Source organism: Balaenoptera musculus, chromosome 19 (genome assembly GCF_009873245.2).
Source record: "Balaenoptera musculus isolate JJ_BM4_2016_0621 chromosome 19, mBalMus1.pri.v3, whole genome shotgun sequence".
Classification (NCBI taxonomy): Eukaryota; Metazoa; Chordata; class Mammalia; order Artiodactyla; family Balaenopteridae; genus Balaenoptera; species Balaenoptera musculus.
The window spans coordinates 60472799-60492224 of NC_045803.1; the positions used below are offsets into that span (position 1 = coordinate 60472799).

A 19426-nucleotide genomic window follows, 5' to 3' on the forward strand; every position below is an offset into this window, starting at 1 on the left:
AGCCCCGCCCCCCCGACGCGCGGCGCGCTCCGCTCCCGGAGCTGAAGGGGCGGAGGTGGGGGTGACGGAGCTCTCAAATACTCTCCTCCCGCAGTTGCCACGACAGTGTAAGTGCAACTACCGATGCCATCATTCCTTGTCGGTGACAGGGCAACCGCGTACGCCCCGCCCCTTTCCCGCCTCATGCCGTGCTGCCCCGCCCTCCTCCGCCCCTCCCCTCCGCAGTCCCCTCCTCCCCTCATCGCCCCGCCCCTCCTCGCTACGCTTCTCCCCTCCCCTCCTCCCTTTCCTCGCCACTCCCCTCCCGCTGTCAATCCGTCCAATCCCTGTTTCCTCACCCTCCTCGCCCCCATCACTCGCCCCGCCCCTCCCTCATCGCCCCGCTCCGCTTCCAGTGAGTCCCGCGGAGCCGAACGGCGGAGTCGAACTGAATGAGCGAGCACAGTCCAACCTAGCGGACGAGAGGCTCTGGGCGGAGCAATACCTAGCCCTGCCTCTTGGCCCGGCTAGCCGAGCGGGGCCGAGCGGGGCCGAGCGGGGCCGAGCGGGGCCGAGTGGGGCTGAGCGAGGAGGAACGGGGCGGAGCGCCGGGCCGAGCAGGGCCGGGCGGGGCCGGGCGGAGCCGAGCGGAGCCGAGCGGGGCCGAACGGAATCGGACGGGGCGGAGCGCCGGGGCCGAGCTCAAGCCGCCGCCACAGCGATGAAGCGGGACCGGCTCGGGCGCTTCCTGTCGCCCGGGGTGTCCGGGCAGCGCGGGAGCTCCGGTGGCGGCAGCTGTGGCCGTGGCCGGGCCCGGGGCCGCCCCTCCCGCAGCGGTCCCGACGTGGCCGAGGCGGCGGCTTTGGTGGCTGCGCGGCTGGGCTGGGGCCCGACGCGGGCCTGCGCGGACGCGGGCGAGGACGGCGCCGACGAGGCAGGTGGGTCCTACCGTCCGGGCTCGAGGGGCGGCGGGCGGGGGCCCCCCGTGACCGCCGAGTGCCCCCGCGACCCCCCAGGCTCCCGGTGACTACCCAGCCCCCCGTGGCCACCCGTCTCCGCGACCACCCGGCCCCCGGGGAGCACCGGCCCCCCGTGACTCCCCGGCCCCCCGCGACCACCCGCTCGCCCCCGCGCCCCGCGACAGCCCGGCCCAGGGTGCCTTGGCTCCTCAGAAAGCGGACTAGGCCTCCCCGCCTGGAGGGGGTGAGGCGGTCTCCGCGGCGGACGCCGCAGCTGCGCTGGGTGATGTTTCGCAAGACAGCTGTCCTTTCGGCGCCCACTCTGAGCTCACTGAGTAATTAGTGCTCAAGTCTTGCCGTCTGTCGGGCAGGCCTGAGTTTCAGTCGTGGTTTTGCCCTGTGCTCTTTGGATAATGGCTTAATCTGGTCTGGGCCTTAGCTTCCTCTTCGTTAAAACAGAACTAAGAGGGTTAAGTGTAGGAGTGCCGGGGCCCCCTCCTGGCAGGCGGTATGGGCGTTAATATGCACTTTGCCTTCGTGTAATGCTTTTGCCCCCTCGAGAAGGACTTCACGCTTCTCTCATGTAGTCCTCCCCCGGGGCAGAGAGGGAGGTGGCATCGTCTACACTTGCAGACAGGAGACCCCCGGAGAAGCAGAGCATGGGCGCGGCTCTTTCAGTTCTGGTCGCAGGAGGGTGATGTGAAGAGGAATGAAGTTTCCAGCTTAGTTTATGAAGTTCCATAGCTGTGGAGGCATTTATCTATTTACTCAAACTTTCTTTTTTATTATTATTTTTTGGGGGGGGGGGAGTTTTTTGAGGTATAATTGGCACATAACATGATATTGGTTTCAGGTGTACTAGGTAACATCCATCACCCCTTGTAGTTAGAAGTTGTTTTCCCTTCTAAGTTCTCTAAGATGAGAACTTTTAGGATCTACTTTTAAGATCTCAGCAATTTTCAAATATACAACGCAGTATTATATTGAAGTATCTGTAGTTACCATACTGTATAGCACATTGCCAGGACTTATAACTGGAAGTTGGTACCTTCTGACCACTTCATGCATTTCACTCACCACCCCACTCCCCTTCTCTGGCAACCACTAATATGTTTTCTGTAACTATTAGTTCAGGATTTTTCTTTTTTTAGATTCCACGTATTAGTAAGATCATATGGTATTCATCTTCCTCCATCTGACTTACTTCACTTAGTGTAATGCCATTAAGGTCCATCCATGTTGTTGGAAATGGCAGAATTTTCTCACTTTTTCATGGCTGAGTAAATATTCCATTGTGTATATGTACCACAGTTTCTTTAAACATTCACCCATTGGTGGACACTTCGGTTGTTCCCATACCTTGGCTATTATAAATAATGCTGCAGTGAGTATAGGGCTGCATATATCTTTTCAAGTTAGTGTTTTCATTTCCTTAGGATAAACACCCGGCAGTGGAATTGCTGGACCGTGTAGTAGTTCTGTTTTTAATTTTTTGAGGAACCTCTATACTGTTTCCATAGTGGCTGCACCAATTTACATTCCCATCAACAGTGCGCAAGGGTTCCCTTTTCTCCACACCCTCACCAACACTTGTTATTACTTGACTTTTTGGTGATGGCCATTCTGACAGGCGGGAGTGATATCTCATTGTGGTTTTAATTTGCATTTCCCTGATGATTAGTGATGTTGAGCACCTTTCCACGCACCTGTTGGTTATCTGTATGCCTTCTTTGGAAAGAGGTCTCTTCAGATCCTTTGCTCATTTTTAAAATCAGATTATTTGTGCTCTTATTATAGTGTTGTATGAGTTTTTCACATATTTTGATTATTAACCCCTTATCAGATACATGATTGGCAAACTTTTTTTCGTATTCAGTAGGTTGCCTTTTCATTTTGTTGATGGTTTCCTTTGCTGTGCAGAAACTTTTTAGTTTGACGTAGTCCCATTTGTTTATTTTTGCTTTTGTTGACTTTGCTTTTGGTGTCAATCCAAAAAATCATCTCCAAGACCCATGTCAAGGAGCTTACCTTTATGTTTTCTTCTATGAAGCAGTTTTATGCTTTCAGGTCTTTCAAATCTGTAATACATTTGAGTTTATTTTGAGTATGATATAAGGTGGTGGTCTAGTTTCATTCTTTTGCATATGGCTCTCCAGTTTTCCCAGCACCATTTTTTTTTTGAATTTTATTTTTTTATACAGCAGGTTTTTATTAGTTATCCATTGTATACATATTAGTGTATATATGTCAATCCCAATCTCCCAATCCCAACACCATTTATTGAAGAGACTGCCTTTCCCCATTGTATATCTTGGCTCATTTGTTGTAAACTAATTGGCTCTATATGCATGAATTTATTTCTGGGCTCTCTATTCTGTTTTATTAGGTTACATGTCTATTTTTATGCTAACACTGTACTGTTTTGATTACTGTAGCTTTGTAGTATAGTTTGAAATCATGCCTCCGTGATCATGCCTCCATATAGTTTGAAATGACGCCTCCAGCTTTGTTCTTGTTTCTCAGGATTGCTTTGGCTATTCATGGTTTTTTTTTTTTTGGTTCCATATAAATTTTAAGATTGTTGTATTTTTGTGAAAAGTACCAGTGGGATTTTGATAGGGGTTGCTTTAAATTTGTAGATGGCTTTGGGGAGTGTAAACATTTTAGCAATATTAATTCTTCCAACCCACGAGCATGGACTATCTTTCTATTTATTTGTGTTTTCAGTTTCTTTCTTCAGTGTCTTATAGTTGTCAGTGTACAGGTCTTTCACCTCCTTGGTTAAATTTATTCCTAATGATTTTATTCTTTTTGACACAATTATAAATCTGGTTGTTTTAATTTTTAATAGTGTGTTAGTATTTAGAAGTCAGCCAATTTTTGTATATTGATTTTGTACTCTACAACTTCACTGACTTTGTTTATTCTAACAGTTTTTTTGGTGGAGTCTTACAGAGTTTTCTATATATAATATCATGTGCAAATAGAGGTTGTTTTACTTCTTTCTTTATGATTTGGGTGGTTTTTATTTTTCTTGCCTAATTGCTCTGGCCAGGACTTCCAGTACTATGTTGAATAAAAATGGTGACAGTGGGCATCCTTGCTTTGTTCCTGGTCTTAGAGGAAAGCTTTTAGCTCTTCACCATTGAGTATGATGTTATCTCTGGGCTTGTCATATATGGCTTTTATTATGTTGTGGTACACTTTCTGTCTGTACACAATTTATTGAGGTTTTTATCGTGAATGGATGTTGAATTTTGTGAAACATTTTTTCTGCATTTATTGATATGATTGTATGATTTTTATTTTTTATTTTGTTTATGTGTGTCACATGGATTGATTTGGGGAGGTTGAGCCAGCCTTGCATTCCTGGAATAAATCCCAACTGATCATTGTGCATGATCTTTTATTTACTTATTTATTTATTTATTTTATTTATATATTTTTTTGTTGCATCGGGCCTTGGTTGTGGCACACGGGATCTTTCGTTGTGGCGCATGGACTTCTCTCTAGTTGTGGCATGCAGGCTCCAGAGTGCATGGACTCTGTAGTTGTGGCGCGTGGGCTTCAGAGCGTGTGGGCTCTGTAGTTGTGGCGCCGGGCTCAGTAGTTGGGGTGTGTGGGCTTAGTTGCCCCGTGGCATGTGGGATCTTAGTTCCCCAACCAGGGATCGAACCCGTGTGCCCTGCATTGGAAGGCAGATTCTTTTTTTTTTTTTTTGGAAGGCGGATTCTTAACCACTGGACCAGCAGGGAAGTCTCCATGATCTTTTAAATTAATTGTTGAATTCAGGTTGCTGTTATTTTGTTGAAGATTTTTACATCTACATTCATTAGGAATATTGGCCTGTAATTTTCTTTTCTTGTTGTGTCCTTGTCTGGTTTTAGTATCAGAGTAATACTGGCCTTGTTGGGCTTCCCTGGTGGCACAGTGGTTAAGAATCTGCCTGCCAATGCAGGGGACACGGGTTCGAGCCCTGGTCCAGGAAGATCCCACAAGCTGCGGAGCAACTCAGCCCATGTGCCACAACTACTGAGCCTGCGCTCTAGAACCTGCAAGCCACAACTACTAAGGCCACGTGCCACAATTTCCGAAGCCCGTGTGCCTAGAGCCCGCGCACCGCAACGAAGAGCAGCCCCGGCTCGCTGCAACTAGAGAAAGCCCGTGCACAGCAACGAAGACCCAACGGAGCCAAAAAAAAACCCCAAAAAACTGGCCTTGTTTTGGAGGCATTTAGAATTCTTTGAAAGGTTTTCTAGCCCAGAAGGCCCTCCACTGGCCATTCTCCCCAAAGGCTGTGTATTCGCCTGGGAGACTGGAGCCAGAGGCCTGCCTTTGGCCCAGACCTGCGCCTGTGTTTAAGGGGCATGTCTGGGTAGGCCCCGCTCCAGGAGCTGGGAGGCTGGCAGAGTGTGGGCCTCACCTCCCCTGGGAGCTGTCTTGCATGCCTGACTTCATGTTTCCTGTGCTTGCCCAGGAACGGCCCGGGCCCTGGCCATGGGGCACTGTCGCCTCTGTCACGGGAAGTTCTCCTCCCGGAGTCTCCGCAGCATCTCTGGCAGGGCGCCTGGGGAGAGCTCAGAAAGGCCGCCCCCTGGGGACCGTGTTTTTGTCCGGGATTTCCAGCGCCTCCTGGGGGTGGCCGTCCACCAGGACCCGGCTCTGTCCCAGTTTGTCTGCAAGAACTGCCACTCCCAGTTCTACCAGTGCCACGGCCTCCTCACGTCTTTCCTGCAGAGGGTCAACGTCCCCCCCACGGGCCGCCGGAAGCCTTGCGCAAAGTAGGCGCCCTCTCTTGTTCGCTGGGGGCGTGCAGGAGACCCCGCGAGCGGGGCCGCGTGGGCACAGGGCGGCCCGGGTGGGAGCCTCCGCACGGGGAGCCCATCGTGCCGGGTGAGGCAGACGCTCGTGAGCACCAGCGCGACGGGTGTGTGGGCAGGGGGGCCCGGCGGGCGGCCTTGGAGGAGAGGGCTCAGACTGCCCGCGGAGCAGCCGCCGGGCCCACTCCTGCTCTCAGTGGGCGGCACTGCTCCTTTGCAGGGTCGGTGTGCAGCCTCGGACGGGGGCGGAGGAGGGAGCGTGTGTGGGTGAGTGCACCCCCGGGGTGGGGCGTGGGGTGGGCGGGGTGGGAGGTGCGCGTGCTGACCGGCCACGGCCTGGCGTCTCTGCCTCTCCTCAGTGGACCTGATCGCTTCGAGCCCCCAGGGCCTGCGCGGCTTGGTGGGGTGGGTGCACGGACACGCGGCCGGCTGCGGGGCCCTGCCCAGCCTCCAGAGGACCCTGTCCTCCGAGTACTGTGGCATCGTCCGGGCCGTGTGGGGCTGCGACCGAGGGCACGACTACACCATGGACGCCGACTCCAGCTGCGGGGCCCTCTTGCTGGACGGCGCCTTGGGCGTCAGGCGGACGTGGGACAAGGATTCGGCCCCGGGGCTCCCCCGGCATCGGGGGTCCAGCCCCAGCGGGGCTGCCCCTCAGAGCTCCCAGGGCAGAGCGACTGCGGCCGGGGCCGAGACCGAGATGCTGCCCAGCACGGACACAGCCCGGCCTCCTTCAGATGGCGACCCGGTGGGGCCTGGGCCGGGCCCCCCGCCTCAGCCAAGCCTCCCCCACAGCGGGGCCCCAGGTAGGAGGCACCTCTGGGCTGTCTGACCAGGATTCCTAGTCCTGGGCCAGGCAGAGCCCTCGACAGGAAGCGTGTGTTGGGGCGGTGGCTGCGGTGTCGTGCGCGGAGGGGCCGGGGTGATGCCGGGGGCCGCCTCAGCGCCGCCTCACGGCCGTCTGACAGCAGGGAGGGGCCAAGGACCCTGTTCCAGCACTTTCTGTGAAGGCACCCTCGTCTGCCCTCCAGGCTTCCTCTAAGCCTGCGTGGGCCCAGGGCACGGAGGGTGGAAGAGGATGGGGGCCTCGTGGGGCACGACGGCGGTTGGTGTCTGAGGCTCTCCTGAGCCAGCTGCAGGTCACTCCCTGGGCCTCAGCCAGCGCCCGGTGGGACCAGTGTGGACGGGCTGCTCTGGGCGGCCCCTTGTTCGGGGCCCGATCCCACGGCACTGTGGGTTGGGCGCCGCTGTTCGCAGACGTCGTGTTAGGAGGGCCAGGCTGGCTTCTGGCCCGCGTCTCTCGGCCCCCATGTGGGCGCCTGTTGCCGTGTGGGCACCAGGCTGCCCCGTGTGCTGACCCTCAGCCACCGGACGGTTCAGAGTGAGGGCGACGCTCACGCTGGAGGGGAGAGACTTGTGCTGCACGGTTCTTAGAACTGCTTGGGTTTCTAAACTGTGTGCCTGCAGTACTCGGAGAACAGTGATTTTTTTAAATGTCCCAAAACATCCACAAAGTACAAGTCATCCCATCCCAAAGCGGCTGGATCCGAACCCCTGGGGAGGGGCTGGGCTTGCTGGTGTTGCTACTGTTGGCTCGACATGGGGGTGGCCCGGCGCTGGGGCCACCCCCATGTGGGGGATGGGTCGGGAGGTGAGTGACTTGGAGGCAGGGGGACCCCAGGCTCCCCGTCATCCTCACGGGGAGCGCCGCCTGGCTGTCTGGGGGTGACGGGTGACTGGAGTCTTGTTCTTTGTTTCTCAGGGCAGTTGGGTGAGAAGCAGGTTCCATCTCCAACCTCGGATGATCGGGTAAAAGACGAGTTCAGTGACCTTTCTGAGGGGTGAGAGAAGAGTGGGTTTACATAGCCTAAAATTCCTCCTTGGAAACCAAAGGCTGCCATCCCAGGGGCCGGCAGCCTGGGTCTCGGCCGGCCTCCCCCCTTTCTCTGTTGGGAGGAGGGGAGCGGCGGGGGGTGCTTCTAGGCTTCGGTTCCTGATTGGGGGCTCCTGGGTCCCCGGGGCACCTCAGACCTGATGGAGCTGCAGGGGGCCTGCCCAGGGTGGTATGGGAGTTACTCTGCTCGGATGGGCCTCTGGCGGGTCCTTTGCTGCTGCCGCTTGTCTCGCCCTCCAAGGCCTGAGTTTTGAGCCAACCCCAGGCATGACTAGAACAGAAGCCAGCCTCTGGCCCTCTGTCATGATGTGTTGGTGACATGGGGGTGGAGGCTCCCTACAGGAGGACAAACCTTCCTGGAAGGGACACCTGTTTGCTCCTGGGGCCACCCTCGGGCTCCAAGACCAAACCTCTCGGGATGGAGGCCGCACACCGGCCAGCCTTCCCACCCTGCCCTGCGAGCTCTGGCTGGACTGCAGATGCACTTTTGTCCAAACAAGTAGAAGGACAGCGTGATTTTGGTGCCAGTGACGGATGACCCAGGTGCTGGAGGAACCCCAACGTGTGCGCCACAAACTCCCCCGGGGTCAGGAGGCCGTGGCTGTTCCGTAGCCACCAGCCAGCCTTGGGCCTTTCTCCGTGGGGAGTGTGGCAGCTGGGCTCTGTCCGCTGCCCAGCAGAGCCTGTGTAGTGACTCACACTTCAGGGTAAAGGTTACAGACGCACAGATGTTTTTTTGGCCTTTGTGACCTTTGAGATGACTGACAGCTGACCTCTCATCTGGGCAGGTGCTCACAGTTATGGGGGTGAGGTGACATTCTAAAAGCCCACTTCCTGAGAAGCCCACCTCTTGTGAGGGTCTTCACACCCTGCCTCGGGCCCCGGTAGAGAGGCTCTTTGGGAGTTCGGGGTCCTGGTGTCATGATGAGAAGTGTGGCTTACAGGGGATCGTCAGCTTGTGACCCTGGCTGGCGTGCCCTTTCTGTTAGGAGATGGGGCTGGAGACTTGGGAATTTTAGGCCTTTTGAGGAGAACTAAGACGTGTAGTGTGGGGATCCACATGGTGTCTTTAGACAGGAAGGTTCACTGGCTCCGTCACCGGCCCCGGAGCTTCGCTAAAGGTTCTCTCTTCTTTCCTAGAGACTTCCTGAGTGAAGACGAAAATGACAAGAAGCAGAATACCCAGTCCTCAGATGAGTCCTTTGAGCCCTACCCGGAAAAGAAGTAAGGGGGACAGTGGTGCTGTAATCTCGCGGGGTGTGGGAGGTGTCCAGTGGGTGACCTGGAGACGTGCGTCTGCCCGGGGGGGCAGCGGGGACTGGACGGAAGCTCGCCGCCCCTGTCTGCCTTGCTCAGCACATGCTTTCTGCTTCTCTGATGGCCTGACCTCCCCAGCTCAGCACAGTGTGGCTTCTGGGTGACCCGGGAGGACCTGCCCAGTTCAGCGCAGGGACCTGGCCTGGCATCACCCGGGGGGACAGCAGCCAGCTGTGCGAGGAGCCCTGTGGATGTGACCCGCCACCCACCCGCGCCTGCTGTCGGCCCCACTGTGCCGGCTCATCGTCTGCTCTCGGGTCCGCCTCTGGCACTGATTCCCGCGCCACTTCCTCGTTGAGGCAGCCTGCCCCCAGCAGGGCCTTGTGTTCTCTCTCCGTTAGAACACCGGCTTGTGGCAGAGAAGGCCGATTTTCACTTGTGTGCCCAGGAACACCCCAAACACCTCCAGTTAGTAGATGCCCAGCCTGGGCCTCTGACATGGAACAAAATCACAGGAGCACCACACCATCAGCCAGGAAAGCACAAAACAAAACAGAGAAGCAAGCATGACTTCCTTTTCTCCTTTAAGTTCCCATGTGGGCTGTGGGTAGAGACAGGAGAGGAGGCGGCTCAGGAGATCCCAGTCAGGGTGCGGGGTTGGCTGAGTCACGAGCCCTCGAGCAGGCCTGAGTGGACAGACGCTGCCTGGGGCCAAGAGGGGGCGTCAGGCGGGCTAGGCTGGGGAGACCACATCTCTCTGCCGCCCGGGGCCGTGGCAGGAGCCCCCGCTCCCCACCCTGAACTCCCTGAACCCACCTCTTATGTCCTGCTGCCCAGCAGGCCTGGGGCCACTGGTGTGGGGACAAGGACAAGGACACCTGCGGTGTCCCTGGGTTTCCAAGAGGCCCCTGGGAGGGCACACAGACACATGCTGTAAGACAGGACACACAAGGTGTGCGTTCAGAGGCCTGTGGGAGGTGGGACTGGGCGGCAGTGGGCTGGCGGAAGCTCTGGGCTCAGCCCTGACGGCCACTTGGTGCCTCAGGTGCCATGATGTGAGTGCCAGCTGACGTCCTAGGATGGGGCCTCTGAGCAGCCGTGGTCCATGTGACCTTGCAGCAGACGTGCCTGTCGGGGTCCGCAGCCGGGCGGCAGGGGCCAGGGCTCCAGCAGGGAGCGGGAGAGAAGGAGCCTGAGCGGCGATGGGAAGGAAGGGCGCCGGCAGCCCCGCGTTGGGCGCTGTGGGCACGGTCCTCCTGCGTCTGCAGGGACCTCAACACCTCGTCCTTCAAGGACTCACCTGAGACACCCGTGGGTTCTCTGAAGCCTCCTGCTCTCAAGAAACGCGTAATCCTGTGCAAGCACTGGCTACGGTTCAGCTCTGACTGGGTGTCCGAGCCACACAGCAGAGGAGGAGGGTGGAGGCCAGGCCGGAAGAGCAGTTATTAGACAAAAGGAGAAGCAGCCTGTACAGTTGTCGAGAAGGTTCTTGTTAATACACTGTTTAAAGAGGAGGGCAGCTGTTTGTTTTTAATTGTGGTAAAATATACATAAGAAAATTTACTGTTTCACCAGTTTTTAAAGCGTACAACTCAGTAGCATTTAAGTGCTTTCACGATGTTATGCAACTATCACCACTATTTCCAAATTTTTACTGTCCCAAACAGAAACTCTGTCCCCATGAAGCAACGACCTCCCCTCTCCTCCCCACAGGCCTTGGCAACTCCTAATCTAGGTATCCATTCTGGGGACTTCATACAAGTGCAATAACATGTTATGTGTCCTTTTGCTACGGGCTTCTTCCACTTAGAATAATGTTTTTGAAATTCATCCATGTTGTAATGTGTCAGTTTGATTCCTTTCTATGACTTGAGTAATATTCTATTGTAAAGGGACTTCCCTGGCAGTCTCATGGTTAAGACTCCACTCTTCCACTGCAGTGGGCATGGGTTTGATCCCTGGCCAGGGAACTAAGATCCCGCATGTTGCACGATGTGGCCAAAAAAAAAAATTCTATCGTATGGATGGACCATGTTTTGTTCATCCATTCATCTGTCAAATTTTGGTTGTTTATACTTTTTTGGCTATTGTGAATCATGGTATAAAGGCTGTTGTAACAAGTATCTGTTTGAGACCCTGTTTTCAATTCTTTGGGTCATATGGTACTTCTTTAACTTTTTGGGGAACTGCCACAGTTTTCTACAGCAGCTGCACATTCTACATTTCCTACTAACAGTGTACAGGGGTTCCGATTTCTACACATCCTCACCAATATTTGTTATTTTCTGGGTGTGTGTTTGTGTTTTAATAGTCATCCTAATGGGTGTGAAGTGGTATCTCATTGTCATTTTGATTGGCATTTCCCTAGTGATGAGTGATGTAGAGCATCTTTTCACATGCTTGTATCTTCTTTGGAGAAATGTCTATTCACGTCCTTTGCGCACTTTTTAATTGAGTTGTTTGCTTTTTTGCCATTGAGTTGTGTATTTTCTCCCTTTTCTCCCTCTCTTCATAGTGCCCTTTGGTGCACAAAAAATTATTTTGAAGTCCAATTTACCTGTTTTTACTTTTGTTGGCTGTGCTTTTGGTGTCATATTTAAGAGAAACCATTCCCAAATCTAAGGTCATAGAAGATTTACCCCTAAGAATTTTAGTCTTAGATCTTTGATCCATTTGAGTTAATTTCTACGTAGGGTGTGGGGTAGGGATCCAGCTCCATTCTTTTGTACGTGGATATTCGGTTGTCCCAGCACCTTTTGTTGAAAAGACTGTCCTTTCCCCAGTGAGTGGTCTTGGCACCTTTGTCAAATCAGTTGGTTGTACTTGCAAGGGTTTATTCTGGTCTCTCAATTATTCAGTTGGTCTGTATGTCTGTCTTTTTGCCCGTACCACACAGTTTTGATTATTGTAGCTTTGTAGTAAATTTTGGAATCAGGAAGTTTGAACTCTCCAGCTTTGTTGTCTTTCAAAATTGTGTGGTTATTCAGTGTATCTTGAAATTCTATGTGAAAATTTGGGGGTTTTTTTGGTAAAAAAACACCATTGGGATTTTGATAGGGATTGAACGTATAGATTGCTTTGGGGGATTACTGCCATCTTTACAATCCATGGGTATGAGATATCTACTTATTTAGGTCTTTAACTTCTTTCAGCAGCATTTTGCAGTTTTCAGAGTACAAGTCTTTCACCTTGGTTAAGTTTATTCCTAAGTGTCTTATTCCTTTTGATGCTATTAAAAATGAATTGTTTTCTTAATTTCCTTTTTGGACTGTTCATTGTTAGTGTATAGAGATAGAACTGGTTTTTGTGTGTTGATTTTCTACCCCGCAATGTTGCTGAATTTATTTTTCTGTGTGGGTTCTTTAGGGTTTTCTACATATAAGATCATGACATCGTGAAGAGGTAATTTTCTTTCCTTTCTAATTTAGATCCCTTTTTTTTTTTTTTTGCCTAATTGCTGTGGCTAGGACTTCCAGTGTTCTGTTGAAAAGTGGTAAAAATGAGCATCTTTGTCTTGTTCCTGATCTCAGAGGAAAAGCTTTCAGTCTTTGACCACCGAGCATGGTGTCAGCTGTGGGCTTGTCGCTATGGCCCTAGAAGTTTCCTTCTATTCCTGACAGATTTCCTTAAACTCCTGGATCTAGAAAGAGAAGTGTGCATGTATCTTTAAGTCTTTGAAGGACACCACAGTGGGGGAAGTTGCTGTGCCTGGCCTGGTCCTCTGGGGCCTGCGAGACTGGCTGAAATGCACGACCCCACCCGTGTGGAGGACAAGGTCCTCACTGCCCAGGGGCTGCGGAGTGGGGGACGGCAGTGGGCGCAGAGCTCTCTCCTGGTTGCCATGAGTCTCCCAGCAGGTTCCAGAAGAGTGGATCCTGACCTTTTTTCTAGCTTAATGATTGTTTTGTTGAGGGACTGACCCCCGAGTCTCCCCTGCCCCACCATTTTCCATGCTGTCTCTAAAATTATGGTGTTGATGTTTCAGACAGGGAGTGAAAGCTGTCATGAAGGCCCACTGCTGTGTCCCGAGGGGGCAGTGCAGGGCCTCCACCTCCCTGAAGAGCTGTTCTAGCTTTGGTGGCCAAGGGTCAATTTGAGGGCCAGCCAGTCAGTACGGGGACTGAAGCAGGTTAGCCCTGGAGGCCCGAGGAGACCCACCTCCTGTTTGAAGAACAACGAGCAGCGCATATGCAAACAATCAGAAACATCACCGACTGGTGTCCTCTTTTTCCCCCAGGGTCTCTGGTAAGAAGAGTGAAAGCAAAGAAGCCAAGAAGTCAGAAGAACCAAAAATTCGAAAGAAACCTGGGCCCAAGCCGGGCTGGAAGGGCAAGCCGCGCTGTGAGAGGTGAGGGGCCGGGGCTGTGCAGCCCGTCGGGGCCGTGCAGCCCGTCGGGGCCGTGCAGCCCGTCGGGGCCGCGGCTCCACGTGTGCTCTGCATTGCAGGGAGGAGCTGCCCACCATCTACAAGTGTCCTCACCAGGGCTGCACGGCCGTGTATCGTGGGGCTGACGGCATGAAGGTGAGGGCCCCGGCCCGTGGGGAAGTGGGGGAGGCCGGACAGGCCCGCAGTGCTGGGATCTGTTCCTCTGGGGAGAGGAGGGTGCTGAGCAGGGCCTGTGGGAGGAGGCACGTGCTGTGACCAGGGGTGTCGGCCAGGCCGAGGCACTCAGGTCCCCGGTCCCTCCTGTAGAAGCACATCAAGGAGCACCACGAGGAGGTCCGGGAGAGGCCCTGCCCGCACCCCGGCTGCAACAAGGTGTTCATGATCGACCGCTACCTGCAGCGCCACGTCAAGCTCATCCACACAGGTGCGTCCCCCCACCCACCCCCATGGACAGGGCTGCCTCCTGGGAAACTGGTACCAAAGAATCCTGGTACCTCTCTGTGGGTTTGTCATGTTTTTTTAAATCATTACTAAGAAAATAACGTGTGCTTTTTGGATTATAAAAGTGACCCGCATCCATTGTAGAAACTGGGGGAGGAAGCACAGTGAAGACAGTGCCCTGGTCATCACCGCCCCCTTCTCTCTCTCAACACTCGTTCATACCTTGGAATCGTTCGTGCCTGGTGCACATCGTCGCTGCTTCTGCGCAGAAGGCAGCTCTCCCAAACCACACCCCCTTCTAGATAGATTTGTTACCTGTGTCTATCCCTAAGAGAGAGTTTTTTGTTTCGAACTTTGTAAAAATGATTTACTTCACTCAGATTTGACAGTTTAATTGTTGGCACACATTTACTTGTTGGTTCCACAGCGAAACAAACAGTTTTCCTGTGTTTTTTGCTCCAAGTGTTCTTGTCTGTGTCTTCTAACGAACACAGTAATTCTCTTGGGTTGGGTCAAGCTGTTCTCAGTCTGGATGCCAGTGGTCGTGACCACAAGCAGTTTTTGGTTTTAACACAGAAGAGGCTAGATCGGGTGCTGTCGGGACGGCTGCCCCTAGTGAGGGAGGAGCCTGCCTGGGAGGTTGGTTCAGGTACTGGTAGATGAGCAGCGGGACGTGCAGTGACGCGGGGCGGGAAGCGCGTGGCAGCTGCCCTGCTGGCACGGCCCGCAGTGGGACCACTGGTGTGGGCGTGACGGTTCAAGTTCTGTTCAAGAGCATTAAGATTGCCTTTGCAGTGGGTACCCCGCAGTGGGCCCAGCGTGGCGGTGGGTCTTAGAGTAGCAGCAACTGTGATCAGTCATCTATGAAACCTTACTGATTTGGCTTCCTCTAAAAATTTGTGCTCAAGGAAATCGGCCTAAAGGGCAAAAAACAGGCTCCAGATGAAATGTACACAGTAGTTGGAGAGGAAGCTGCAGCCAGGTGACAATTTCAGGCGGCACGGAGGGCTCTGTATCAGAGCTGTGTCACCTGTAAGGCACTCGGGCACCGAGGGGAGGGTGTCAGGGCCTGTGGTCACTGCGTCTCTGGTCCCCAGAGGTGCGGAACTATATCTGTGACGAGTGTGGGCAGACCTTCAAGCAGCGGAAGCACCTCCTGGTTCACCAGATGCGCCACTCAGGAGCCAAGCCCCTGCAGTAAGTGTGGGGGGCGGGGGGTTTCTCCCACCAGCGGTGCCCTGGCTCACCTGCCCCTGGCCCCCAGGTGCGAAGTCTGCGGGTTCCAGTGCCGGCAGCGGGCATCCCTGAAGTACCACATGACCAAGCACAAGGCCGAGACGGAGCTGGACTTCGCCTGCGACCAGTGCGGCCGGCGGTTCGAAAAGGCTCACAACCTCAACGTGCACATGTCCATGGTGCACCCCCTGACGCAGACCCCGGACAAGGCCCCGGAGCCCCCGCCTGGGCCCGCGGCGGGGCAGGCCGTGAAGGCTGAGCCCACCTGAGGGCACGCCCGCCCCTGAGCTCAGCGGGCAGTGACGGGGGTTCAGGCCTGACGGCACAGCTCTGCACCCCAGCGAGCCCCCGCCCCGCATGCTGGGTGGCAGGGGCTAAGCACACAGCTCACGGGGCCTTGTGGCTTCTGCTCCGGGACCGGCAGTTTCTTCTCCTGTAAACAGAGTGACCTGGGGCCAGAGGCAGACTTCAAAGAATTGATTCCTCTTCCCCGCTGATGCAGTCGAGGTTTGTAACCCACATTTCAGGGCAACGAGAGCTCCACGTTACGCTTGTAATAAATTATTTACCGAGGAGCTGGGCTATGCCCTGCGCAGATCCTGTCAGAAGAGACGGGGCTCCTGGCAGAGGTCAGGGTCCAGCACGGCCTGCTGCCTGCTGAGGAGGGCGGCACGCACTTCCGGGTCACAGTCCGCACTCGCGCCCAGCAGCTGCAAGAAAGCCCGTGTGCTGGGCCCATGCTGCCCCACGGCCCCCAAACACACACCCAGGGCCCGGGGAGATGCCAAGTGCTGGACGCCGCATGCTCGTTTTCCCGAAGGTGTTCAGCACCCTCACAGTGAACAGTGATGGGGACTTAAAGACAGACAGCAAGGTGAGCATCTGGGCGTTACCTCTGCCACGTCTGAGAAGCTCCTTTTTGGGCACCGAGGTATCGACTGCAGCAGAAAAAGACGAGCATTTGTTATCAGGCTTACGGGGTCGCCCTGGAGAGAAGACAGGCAGAGCCGCGGTCAGGGTGCCCACAGCTGCGCGCTGCGCCAGGAGGGGCTGCCCAGGCCGCAGGCCCCCAAGAGCTGGCCGCCCGGGTCCATCTGGAGACAGGCCTGGCCCTGCACCTGCCTGGGCCTGGAGCTCCCCACCGTGGGCCGGAGTCCAGACTGCACCAGTCTCCCCAGCCACGAAGAGGCCCACGAGCTTCAGGTACATGTTAACAGCAACGTGCAGGAAGGCATCTTCCTGGAGGAGGGCGTCCTTGTCAAAGTAGGACAGGAGGCTGAAGGCAGAGACGGACGTCAGGTGACCCGGACCTCAGAGACCTCAGGGAGGCTGGTGCAGGCAGCAGAGGAGCAGCCTTTCCCACCTCGAGGGAGCCCCGCCGCCCCTCCCCTGACCAGCAGGCCCCGCGGGGTACCTGTAGAAGGCGACCGGCAGCAGCCTGACCTGGTGGTCAGGGGCCAGGCGGAGGAGGGTGCGCCCCAGGCCGGCATCTGCAACACAGAGGGGCTCCGTCAGCAGCGCGGGTGCCTCCCTGCAGGGTCAGGGTCTTCACGGGCGTCGTGTGCCTGGTGACGCAGGGGTGATGATGTCCTCATGCTGCAGAGTAGAGCTTGGGGGCCGGGGTCCCTGGGATCCTCGATACTCCACTAAATTATTTTGCTTAAATGAGTCTATATACTTACCAAGAACAAAAACTTGCAAAAATGAGTTTTCAAAGTGAGCCCCAAGGAGAGGCTCATGTTTAACCATCTGAAAGTTGCTTCTGAAGAGAAGGACTAAAGAACGAGGCCGCAGTCTGACCCTGCCGCCCCCTGTGCTCCCGGCAGAGGGCTGGGAACCAGGACACACAGGCAGGCCGGCCGGCCGGCCGGTCTCCGGATTTCTCACCCGCTTCCGTCAACTGAAAGAGCGGCAGCCAGGAAATCCTCTTCCTCTGCAGACACCCCAGGACCTCGGCACAGACGTCCAGGGCCTTCAGGGAGCCAATGGCCTGTTACCCACAGAAGAAGAGGGAGAAGGACCCTAAGGTGACAAGTGTGCAAGGAAGAGGTGTCCACCTGGGGCCTCTGGACATAAGACACCAAGAGGCAGGCCAACGGCCTGGGGTTTTCTCTCCTGAGAAAGCCTTCGACACAAAGGTCCCAGGTGTCCCCCCCGCCCCGCCATGAGACCCTAACTCAGGAGGTCTCGGGGGAGATGGGGACCCATGGTTTCAAGTGCCCTGGGGGGTCGTGCCAGCTGCTCGCCGCCCTGCCTATGGCGGCAGAGGGTCTGACCTACCTGCGGGGTCAGATGTGAAGAGAGCAGGCCCATCAAGGAAAAAAAAAACAGGAAAACCAACAGCTGCAAATAAAAACAGGTCCACTCACAACATTAAACTACCTGTGCTCTGTTCCCTTAATAAACGAGGAAAGAACACATTCCTCATTAATTGAACATTTACAGGCCTAGGTTATAAATCTCTCGTAAGTGGATCTCCAGAGAAAGAAAATTTTCCAGTCACTCTTACAGAGAGAATTTAATGGGTTATAAACTATTACTGCTTGGGGACCTGTCTCTGCTGATCCCCCAGGCCAGAGTGTGTGGAGGTGACAGTGGCCTGGAGGCTCTGGAGCCACTAAAATCCTTCCAGCAAAAACAACCTGAAAACTCTTAAAAATAGACTCTCCCTGGTAGTTTCTTACTTTAAATTATAATCACTAAAAACTCACAGCTCAGCAACTGTTCTCAGGCAGGTGTGTACGGCCTGAGCTACTGGGGGACCCTGGCTTTCATAGAACCAGGGGTTCAGCTGGAGGAGACACAGGGGAGCACGCCACAGCTCTGGGTAGGGGGCCCCGGGGGGTCCCACAGCTCCCAGTGGGGCCACCAGCCTGCCATCCGAGCAGCCCTCTGTACACCCTTGGTCTCCGCCAGCAGCTAACTGGGGTGCGGGTGCCTCGAGGCTATGAAACAGAAGGTCCCGCTGGACAGCTGACAGCCAGCCCTAACCCCCCACCCCGGGGTTGCGTTGATAAACAGGCCAAATAAAAGCACTTGAGAATGAAATGTAAAGTACCCTTTTTATCAGCAAACCTGAGAATCTAAGCCTTACTAAACCTACAAACCCAGTAAGTTTTTGCTTCCAAATAAAGTTACAAGCACCCCAAACTCTTGTCTGTCCTTGAAAAGCACAGTGTGGTCAGAACCCTGAGAACCAGTGAGGCTGCTGGAAAAGGACACGCAGGGAAAGGATCTCATTCTTACCTCCTCTCCTTGGCTGTCCAGCTGCCCCAGCTCCTGTCGGATGCTCTCCTTCCCGGCCCGTCGAATCACGAAGTGCAGGGCAGCCGCGCAGAGCCAGGCCGGGCTAGGTGCGGGGGGTGCCGCAAGGGGGGAGAGGACGCTGCCACAGACGGAGGTGTGTGTCACCACAAGAGCCCCCAGCCCATCACAGCCAGAACCCAAAGCACACCCCCCTGGCCCCACAACCGGTCTCCACAGGCTGGCCCTTGGCTGTCAACATGCCCCTCTGCCCCGGACACAGGAAGTGGTATGCCTGGCGGGGGCGCCTGGTCCCGGCAGCCTCAGCTTTGCAAGGAGTCCTCCCCCCAGAGTCTGCACCCGCCTTCCACTCAGCCCCCGCTCCGACTGCAGTGTGATGTTCATGGTTCTCCAGCAGGTTAAAACTGGGCCAAAAGTTAAAAATGGAATATAATGCAGTGATTTAAAAAAGTTCTCTGCTCTTGCAGAATTAGACTCAGTGGGCAGACTTGCTTTTCTCGTTTTCTGAGATTTCGAGCATCCCTGACCCTTGTGGGGGGACACAGGTGCCTCGGATAAAAACGGGTCACAAAGGAAGATGTAGGGAGGCTGGATGGGGCCAGCAATCCCTGCTGTGACCTCCGAGGACAGCACCCACTCGGATGTGAGAGGAGACGGGCAGGTGGACCCCGGACGCCAGTCTGATGGGAACGTGTCCGCTTGGCTCTGCTTCCCCCTTCCACACGTGGGCCTCACAGAGCCTCCCCAGGGCCCCCTCCAGCTCCCGAGACACCATGCACATAACCTAGAGTGGGTCCCGCTGCCCGCACTCACCTCGCGGCGAAGTGCTGGGCCTCCTGCAGCCTCCGCAGCTCTGTAGGCAGCGGGCTCTGGGAGCATCTCCTCCACCGGTGGTGAAGCTCGGGCTCCAGGTGCGGCCACCACAGCTCACGGGAGAGAACGGGCACCGACAGGTCAGTTCCCCCCCTCACCAAGAAGATCGGGAAGCCTCGGCTGACACTGGCGATCTGTGCAGGCAATGTCTGCCCGCAGGCCGACACCCCCAGAGCCTGTCTCCCGCTCATCAAGTGCTTCATAACCGCGAGGACAGCGTCTCATTTAAGGCCCAAAGCAGCTCCGTGAGGCACGCTCATCCTCATCCGTGGAGGACACGGGATGTGGACAGAGGAGGGCCCGGTCCTTGGACGCC

General features: G+C 55.2%; 2 protein-coding genes across 8 annotated transcripts in view; one reads left to right on the forward strand and one right to left on the reverse strand.

Moving 5' to 3' along the window:
• The first annotated feature begins 11 nt into the window (after positions 1–11).
• ZNF276 (zinc finger protein 276) lies at positions 12–15270 on the forward strand. Of its 4 annotated transcripts, none has more exons than XM_036834781.1 (11): positions 12–107; positions 5416–5719; positions 5931–6025; positions 6118–6564; positions 7521–7599; positions 8793–8876; positions 13147–13257; positions 13356–13431; positions 13603–13720; positions 14835–14934; positions 15002–15270. In XM_036834781.1, exons 2-11 carry the CDS (start codon positions 5436–5438, stop codon positions 15240–15242), a joined length of 1635 nt encoding a protein of 544 aa, XP_036690676.1. In that variant the 5' UTR covers positions 12–107; positions 5416–5435; the 3' UTR covers positions 15243–15270. The 4 variants fall into 4 exon arrangements, with proteins under 4 accessions (XP_036690676.1, XP_036690674.1, XP_036690675.1 ...); XM_036834779.1 differs by lacking the exon at positions 12–107 and adding an exon at positions 608–917; XM_036834780.1 differs by lacking the exon at positions 12–107 and adding an exon at positions 609–917 and having other exon boundaries at positions 5979–6025.
• Positions 15271–15541: 271 nt separating this feature from the next.
• Positions 15542–19426, reverse strand: part of FANCA (FA complementation group A) — a 59126-nt gene continuing 55241 nt past the window's right edge. For 3 of the 4 annotated variants that reach the window (XM_036834770.1, XM_036834768.1, XM_036834769.1), the window contains exons 36-41: positions 19051–19163; positions 18220–18358; positions 17254–17316; positions 16861–16963; positions 16388–16463; positions 15567–16249 (exon numbers count right to left, since the gene is read on the reverse strand). In XM_036834770.1, coding sequence (XP_036690665.1) covers positions 15658–16249; positions 16388–16463; positions 16861–16963; positions 17254–17316; positions 18220–18358; positions 19051–19163 — 1086 coding nt within the window. In that variant the 3' untranslated portion in view covers positions 15567–15657. Of the gene's footprint in view, positions 16250–16387; positions 16464–16860; positions 16964–17253; positions 17317–18219; positions 18359–19050; positions 19164–19426 lie in introns of all 4 variants that reach the window. The other variant, XM_036834771.1, reaches the window with a different exon arrangement.